A 9,053-nucleotide genomic window follows, 5' to 3' on the forward strand; every position below is an offset into this window, starting at 1 on the left:
TAGGGTAAAGTTAAATGGATTTATAGGGTCATTTTATTATTTTTTATTTGTATTAAGAATTTTAAAAAAATATTTTAGGGGTCCATTTAAAAATAGATATAATATATTGTATTAATAATTTAATAAAAAATTATTTTGGGACTCATTAAAATATATATATAATATATAAGAATTTTTAAATTTTTTAAAAGGCTGTAAAGGGACGCTAGCTCCGCATTTTGGTTAAGTGAAGAGCATTGATTTTGTTTTCTAATGAAATCAATTCTTGAATCTTGTGATTAGTTAGGTGAATTAATGAAAATTGATCACACAATTGGATTTCACTGCTTGATTTGTTTCAAACATATTGGTTGATTTCATAAACTTCCAATTTGACAGCAATTACTTGCCAGAACATAAGAAGAACGTATTCTCATTTAAGCTGATCAGCTTATTCTTTTAAGTTGCCATACAAAGTTTTGTCTCTTTCTGATTTTTTAACTTGTAATTTGCCACTTTTGTTGCCAAAATTCACAAAATTGAGGCTGTTAATCTCTTCTCCTAGTTGAGAATGGACCATCTCCTCCTACTACTTTTGGAGGCTCAATAGCTTTTTTTTTTTTTTTCAATTATATGACACTATTTGTGACGCACTAACGTGAACATCAATCTTGACAAAGTTAGAAAACCTCATTAAGGTTTAAACACCAATCTTGACAAGGTTAGAATACCTCATTAAGGTTTAAAATAGTCAAAATTTCACTTTAGTTGGACAAGTCAAAAAAACTAGAATCTCTTGCTCTTTTAAAAAGAGTAGCCAAAATTTCACTTTAATTAGCCAAGCCAAAGATATTAAAACTTCTTGTTCTTTTAAAAAGAGTTTAAAGAAATAAGTACTCTTCGTTAAGAAAATATTTTTTTATTTATTCTCAACTTGAATGTGAATAATAACTAAGCTTAAAGGTTCTATTTATAGTATTATAAATCCACATTCTAATAAAATTTTACTTCAAGTTGTCTGGTATAACTAGAGTAGTTCACAAAAAATTTAAATAAAATAGATCTTTTATTACTAAATAGAATATAACTAGCCTAAAGTAATATAAGTAAATTAAATAAAAAAAATTCTATTATACTTATAATTCTTAAAAAATAATAATCTAATAATATACTCTTGTATCAATTGGCAAAAAAATTATATAACACTACATCAATATCTTTACCAAATAATTTTCATTACCATCTTGTACCTTATATTTCTCTATATTTTTTGAATTAGTCACATTTAGAACCTTAAAAGTTTGAATTCCATTTCTCAAGTCTAGCAATATGATATGGCTTGTTAACTGGAAAATTCAATCAAGGAGCTAACAACCTGGTTAACTCATCGGAAAACTGCTAATATGAAGTATGATGCTGAAGCTCTATCAAACAACAAGGCACTTCGTTTCCTGTCTCCTTATAAAACGGACTGAATTCATTAGATTACAACCTATTTCGTTTTGAGCATTGTCAAATCTTTCTATATCAGCAACAAGAAAAGGATTCGAGACCGGGTTACTTTGATTTTCAGTTTTCTACAAAATTGAGGCAGTTAATCTATTTTTTAAAGCTGTTAATCCACAAACTTGCAGCTTTAGTTCCAATCACTACATAACTTTGCCACTTTTATTGGCTGAACCCACGAAAATTGAGGCAGCCAATGCATTCTGTTTTCATATTATGAGCTCTTTTGGCATCATTTTGAAGGCTTCTGAATTTTTTCTTTTCTGTTTCAGCCCTTGGCTCGATCTTTGTAGCTTTGCAAAACTCAAGAATGTATCTGATGGTTTTACATAATTTGATAGTATTTCCATTCCAATGCCACCTAGGGCCCATAGTTTTGCAAAATACCAAGATATTCCTTGTTAGTGGTTCCTCAATTTCTACACTTAACATAAATTAAGAGGGGCCTACATGTAGAAGCTCAATGTTAAAGGCAAAAGTCTATAATGGGTATCACATGCAACACACAAACACCAACAAAGTGTTATGTAAAAAAGTATTACATAAACTTAAATAATTAGTAACTTTTTTGTTTTGGTACGTTCAAACACTGAATCGTTGACCAACAATTTGGGTTCATTACTTATTCTCTACTGTGATGTCCCTTCTTTCTTCTTGTAATCTCAATGTTATAAAATAATTAACATTATAAGGAAGCTAGAATGCTGAAGCACACATGAAGCACTTAAGCCGCTATAGTAATAAACATTAAAAAATAACGAAGGATGGAATCCACTGACTTGAGAATTCATAATTTTTCTGCTTTTCTTAAAGCAATTGCACAAAACACTTGTTTAGCACTCCCATTGAAACTGAAATCAGTATCCAGTAACGCCTTTCACTATATACTTTTACGCCCATACTCCAGCAGACTTCTATCATAAATTATCTCAATTCATAGGAAAACTTGATTACTTTCAAAGAATAGAGTAGATGAAGATATAGATTTAGAATTTCTATGGTATTTTGTTAGTATTCCAATTGAATGATTCTTGAATCCTGAGAATAATTTTGGTGAATCAACTAAAAACACAATGGATGAACTTTTTCATGTTTAATTTCACTACAAACACAATGGATGAACTTTAATTGCTTCATCTTTTCTGCTCAATTTGCACCTAACGTCTCTTTTGACAAAGTAAGTAGATTAACTATATAAATTTATCTTGGATTCTTCTGGGGTGCTTTCTTTTATTTCATTCTCACTTTTTCATCTTTATATTATTTAGATATTCTTTATTTTAAAGTAGCTTTAAGGGAAGTGTCCCCGAAACCAATTTCATGACTTATCATTGTTGTGAAACAGAAGACAAGAAAGGGAAATTCATATTTGCATTATGCTTGAAGCAAAGTGACTCTCAACTTCTGCAATGACTTTGCATTGAGTTACCCACTTTGAACTCTTATTTGCTTCATAATTCATTAATTCTCTTCCCACAGAGGATTAGGATTTTTTTTTGCAAGAAGATTATCTACTGGTTGCTACTATTTGCCTGACTGTGCCTGTTTCTTAAATTTAGCAAAGATATTCTGAGATAGAAGTATCAATTCACTGAATCAGGTAAACTGTCTATGCTTGCCATATATTTTTATCTCTGGTAACATTAATTAATCAGAATTTTTACCTTATATCAGAAATTCATCTTACCATAAGTTTCATATAAATATTTCGGGTTTTTAGTCTTTTTCCTTGTGAATTTTCTTGTTAACACTGCTAATTCTGAAGACTTTTGCACATAAGGTTTTCACTTTATTATGACTACTGAGTTTCCTTGTTAATTATATGCCAGTTTCTTCTGCTTATAAAGTTTGTGGTTAACAACGAGACAAGGAGGTTTGTGGGTCATTTTAATTGATATTTGGGCTTCTTCTTCAAGTAATTTGAAGAAGATATCAGGTATCTTCATTGTCATTCTACTCTCTTAATTTTTTCCACAATTATTTCTTAAATGTCATTTTTTTGGGATATATAGTTGTTTCCATAAGTTCCCTTGTTTTAATTATCTTACTAAAAAGGATATATCACAGGCTTGTTGTTTTCACAAGCTTCCTTGTATATAAATTGCATCAATCCTTAATTGAAAATTCGTAGGAGTACAGCTTAAAAATATTAATTTCTGGGTCTTTGATGTTTATTCTTATTGAAAATTGGCTTTTCCTTTTTTTTTTCCCTCCTTTTATTAATGCTGTAATTATGTAAGAATTTGTGATGGTTATCTACAGGAAAAAAAAGAAATAAACCAATAGATGAAAATAAATTTTTCAATATTAAAAATAATAATATAATTAATGTTGCATCATATTTTCAATGTTATATTAAGGTTGATCAAATAACTTGGATCTAGTAAGAAACCTTATTCATTAAGTGCAATGTTGAAAATTAAACCAATGAATTTTTGCCCGATCAGAAGTAACAAATAGTATGAACAAAAGTGTAGGGTCAAGAAGCATTTACCTTTCTGAACTCAGTGAGTTTGGGAAGAAACTTTTCAACTTCAAATTTTTTGCTCCTTTTTTTTTTATTATTTTCATAAAATGCACGAAAATTGCTTATATAATTCCAGAATGTGCTCTTTTAATGTAATATTTTCTCTGCATTGTTTAGGCACACAATATTTGGTTGACGAAGCTTTCTAGTTTATCGCTTTTTTAACTTTTGCTCACTACTTTCTTCTCCGCTCTGCTCAGGACAGGTACTTCTAACATCCCATATCTGTTTATTTAATTTGATTCTCATTAACAGCAAGAAAGTTTATTTATTTTTGTTATATTTCATGCATTTATGCTGATGTTTCTTTCTGTTTACCTCCGAATGCTTCACCAATTCTCTAGTTAATTTAATTTTGTCAAGAGGAATGTATTAAAATGTCATAATCCTTACAAAGATAGAACCTGGAAAGCAAAACGCTGTTCCAACACACTAGTTATTTGAGAATTGCAAAGACAGAAAAGTATCTTAACATATCCACATCAGGCGGTTTAATTCTTTGATCATCGAAACAACAATCATCTACCTTTCATTTAAAATGTTGTTTTCATTTGTTTATGTTCTATACACTTATGAAAACAATCTATTTTGATTCACAACTTTGATACTCAACTTGTCTAATTAATATAAGCTCGTTACATGTATGTATCAAAGAAAACAATGCTGCTTACAAGTTTATTGAGTCTACTTCATTTATAAGTGGCTATGATTATGTGGATAAAATCTATTGGAATATATGATGACCTACTATTTGGTGTTACATAGGGACGTGCAGCCATGGATTTTGTCTTGAATAAGATTGATAAACACTTGCACAACCATATAAGCCTTGTCCAGAACATTAAGGACCTAAAAAGAAAATTGGAGGATTTAAATGCCTTGAAAGAAGACATTGAATCAAAAATGAGGGCAGAGCTGCTACCGAGGAAGAAACTCAAGAAACAAGTTCATCTATGGTTGGGAAATATTGAAAGAATAAATGGTGAGATACGAAACCTTGAAGAAACAGTTGCAGAAAGCAGTACCGTCTCACGTGGATTTCACATGGCAAATGTCTTAAAAAAGATACAAGAAGTCGAGGATCTTCTTCAAAAAGGTAAATTTGATCAAGGTGTGGCAGTCGATGACCTTATGTGGATTGGACAAGCTTTGTCAACAACGAATTTAGTTGGGAAAGCTGCAGAGAACTGTATGGAAGAAATTTGGACATGCTTGATGGATGATGATATTGAAAAGATAGGTGTTTGGGGAATGGGAGGAGTGGGTAAAACAACAATCATGAAGATCATCAACAACCAACTTTTAAAAGAGACTCAAAAGTTTAACATTGTGATATGGATCATCGTATCAAAGGAGACGAACATCTACAAAATTCAAAGTGGCATATCACTTAAAATGGGAGTAACCCTTCCTAAAAATGAGGATGAAACCATAAGGGCAGGGATGTTATACGAAATGTTGACTCAAAAAGGTAGGTATGTGTTAATTTTAGATGATTTATGGGATAAACTTTCTCTCGAAGAAGTAGGAATCCCCCAGCCTTCTAACGGGAGTAAGTTAGTGGTAACGACTCGGATGTTGGATGTGTGTCGCTATTTGGGTTGTCGAGAAATTAGAATGCCTACTCTTCCAAAACAAGATGCATGGAGTTTGTTTTTGGAGAAAGTAGGTAGAGATGTTCTCAATTATCCAGATCTCTTACCAATTGTGGAATCTGTTGTTGAACAATGTGCTGGTTTACCGTTAGCTATAGTTACAGTAGCTAGCAGTATGAAGGGCATAACAAATGTTCATGAATGGAGGAATGCACTAAATGAATTAAGTAGATGTGTAAGAGGTGTGACTGGGTTAGATGAAAAGGTACTTCAGCAACTCCAATTTAGCTATGATCATTTAAATGATGAAAGAGTCCAGCATTGCTTCCTCTGTTGTGCATTATATCCTGAAGATCATAATATCTCTGAATTTAATCTAATAAAACTTTGGATTGCCGAGGGACTTGTGGAAGAGATGGATAGCCAACGAGCAGAGTTTGATCAGGGGTATACCATATTGAATAAACTCAAAAATAATTGCTTGTTAGAAAATGGTGAATCTATCAGACGTGTGAAGTTGCATGACCTCGTGAGAGACATGGCACTACACATCACGAGACAACGATTCTTGGTAAGAGCCGGCATGCAATTGAAAGAGATACCACATAAGCGAGAATGGACAGAAGATTTAGAAAAGGTTTCCTTGATGAGAAATAGAGACTTACAAATTCCATCACAAATGTCACCACCAAAGTGCCAGATGCTTACAACTTTATTGTTGTCCTATTGTGGTATAAGGAGTATTCCAGATTGTTTCTTTGAGCAAATGAAGGGACTCCAAGTTCTTAACCTTTCTGGGAATAATTTTACAATTTTACCAAGTTCCATCTCTAACTTGGAAGCTCTTACTGTATTATTGGTAAGAAGATGCCGTTATTTAGAAGAGGTGCCATCGTTCTCAAAACTTGAAGCTTTAAAGAAGTTGGATCTTGACCGCACACCAATCAAAAATCTCCCGCATGGGATGGAAAGGTTGGTAAATCTCAATTATCTTCATCTAAATATGGAAGAAATCCCCAGTGGAATATTATCAAAATTATCATGCTTGCGGGACTTGTTGATGGTTGATATCTATGAACAGCAAGTATGCGTTAGAGGAGAAGAGATAGGTGAGTTAAGGAAGTTGGCGTACTTTGAAGGGAGGTTTTATGACTTGAATGAATATCATACTTTTTTGCAAGCTTTGCAGAGTCGAGGACAACGGCTTATTGGATACCACATTGGTGTGGGTCATGAAAAGGTCTACAGTGAACACAACTGGGATAAACACATTGACTTAAACAGTTGTAAAATCTGTAGAGATGGTGTTAAGTTCCCATCCGATCTTCAGCAATTGAGTATTTACTACGACATTGTTGATTTTCCTGAAGAAGAGAAGTTTTTTCCATGGTTTGTCCCAACACCAAATGGTTTATTTTCTTTTCTTAAAGAAATTAATATATACGAATGTGAAAAAATAAAAAAGTTGTTCTCGTGTAGTTGGGTGCTAAGTAACGTCCCAAATTTGGAAGTGTTAACTGTTTGGGGATGTGACCAAATGGAGGAAATAATAGCATCAGAAATCGAATTTTTTGACGAAGAAGGAATGGGTGGTAATAACAGTAATACCAGCCAATTTGTTCTTCTCAAATTAAGGAAATTGGAACTGTGGTTTTTACCAGAACTGAAAAGTATTTGTAGTACAAATAGAGTAATGATTTGTGATTCTCTTAAAGAGATTCGTATCGAAGATTGTCCAAAATTGCAGAGGATCCCTCTGTATTCTTCACCTGCTTGATGATGGCCAACCAATGCCAAGTCTTCATTTGAGCCAAAGTTTTTGAGCTGAAGCCTCCGTTGATTTGTATATCTCTCTCCTTATTTGCCTGGCAACAATGGTATGTAACTCAACAAAGCATCTCTCCTTTTTATATTTCTTATATTATGTTAATTGATTTCAAGCATCTCTCTCCCTCTTGATTGTCTATTCAATTGATGGTGAGAGTCGCGAAATGCTCCTAGTGCTACCATCAAAAGCAAGTAACCACATCTGATCGTTTGTTGGTTAGTAGACATCTAGTGCATTTCAATTTCAAATATAATCATATACTCTTAAGTAGTCTGAATATCATTATTGCGTTTACTCTGTCAAGGGAAAAGCATTTATCTTGTCTGTCAACCATTTAGTTTGTTATCTCAATGATTGTGATACATCTTTTTCTCCAGGATTTCAACCGGTTTTAAGGTCCGATTGCCAATTGAAAGTAATTGCAATTGCACTTCCCTTCCTGCTTCTGCGATTGAGAACAAATTCACTACAATCTGGTTTTCAATCGGAATCCTGTGCTTTGTTTGGCATTACAAATGTAGCTTGTTCGCAATGCCATACGAGATCTAAGTATGGTATCACTTAAGCCAACCACAATGGTACTGGAGGGTGATATTGTTAAGGTGTTGCATGCCTGTCTGCATGATTGGCAACAACCCAGTCGTGAGCACAAGTTTGACCACTGCATGCCAAACAAGCCATCATTCATTAGTATGTAAGTGAAGGAATAAGGCAAGTGAATTCTCAGAAACCCGTGAAGACCTTGCTGCTCTCAAGAAAGACTGAGGAAGCTGGAGCGGAAGGTGTCAAAGAGGAAGAAGGGAAGATAACTTTTTTTTGAAAGGTGTAATATTTATTAGCCTCAGGACCGTGATGCCAATTCAAGTCTCTTGCTTATTATGCTAAAGACTGTCATGGCATGCTCAAACTGGTCTGGGCAAAGAGAAGCTGTACATTTATAAAAAGTATTAGCCATTCGGTGGACAATGGCATTCACAGCTAGAAGTCCTAAAATTTCTAATAAAGGGCCAACATACAGCAAACAAAAAATGGCGGCTGATCGGGATCAAAGATAGGCTAACCTGATTACCCCTATCCTGTATCAAAAAGAAGTCAAACATTATCAGAACAGCTCCAATAAATCTGAGCAGAAAATTCTATCCTAATCAAACCATCTAATATTTCCATAGGCCGTACAATCCACAAAAATGAGCTTCATTGGTCCGGACTCAAACATTCTCGTCAGTAAAATCCTTCCTGGTCAGCCTCATTCCATCATGAACTATTCCTGGTTCTTGTGAGAACTCCAAATCACTCAAGACCGCAGCAGTAGAGTCATCCACAAAGTCTTCACAACCCTCAACACGCCTTTCAACTCAACCCATTGTTGAACCTGAAGGACGACAAACAAAACCAACAGCAAAGCGTTGTCACTGGCGGCTTTTTCCTTTTCTTTCAGCATGTGTAGGTTCACACCCCAATCAAATTGATGAAATTCCAACCTGCACTCACATAAAGAAGCAGAAAAAATTTATTTTCCGAGTCCCACATTCCTATTCAAGCATTCACACTTTCCTAATTACGTCCACAATCATTCTCATGAAGTAGCAGCTAATGGTCTACTCTGTTCCTAATCTTA

General features: G+C 33.7%; 1 protein-coding gene across 1 annotated transcript; it reads left to right on the forward strand.

Moving 5' to 3' along the window:
- The first annotated feature begins 4,789 nt into the window (after positions 1 to 4,789).
- Positions 4,790 to 8,389, forward strand: LOC18593886 (disease resistance protein At4g27190). Its single transcript, XM_088808093.1, has 2 exons — positions 4,790 to 7,484; positions 7,813 to 8,389. Exon 1 carries the CDS (start codon positions 4,790 to 4,792, stop codon positions 7,382 to 7,384), a length of 2,595 nt encoding a protein of 864 aa, XP_088664219.1. The 3' UTR covers positions 7,385 to 7,484; positions 7,813 to 8,389.
- The last annotated feature ends 664 nt before the right edge of the window (positions 8,390 to 9,053 follow it).

This window comes from Theobroma cacao, chromosome 7 (genome assembly GCF_053813885.1).
Source record: "Theobroma cacao isolate CCN51 chromosome 7, ASM5381388v1, whole genome shotgun sequence".
In the NCBI taxonomy this organism is placed as follows: Eukaryota; Viridiplantae; Streptophyta; class Magnoliopsida; order Malvales; family Malvaceae; genus Theobroma; species Theobroma cacao.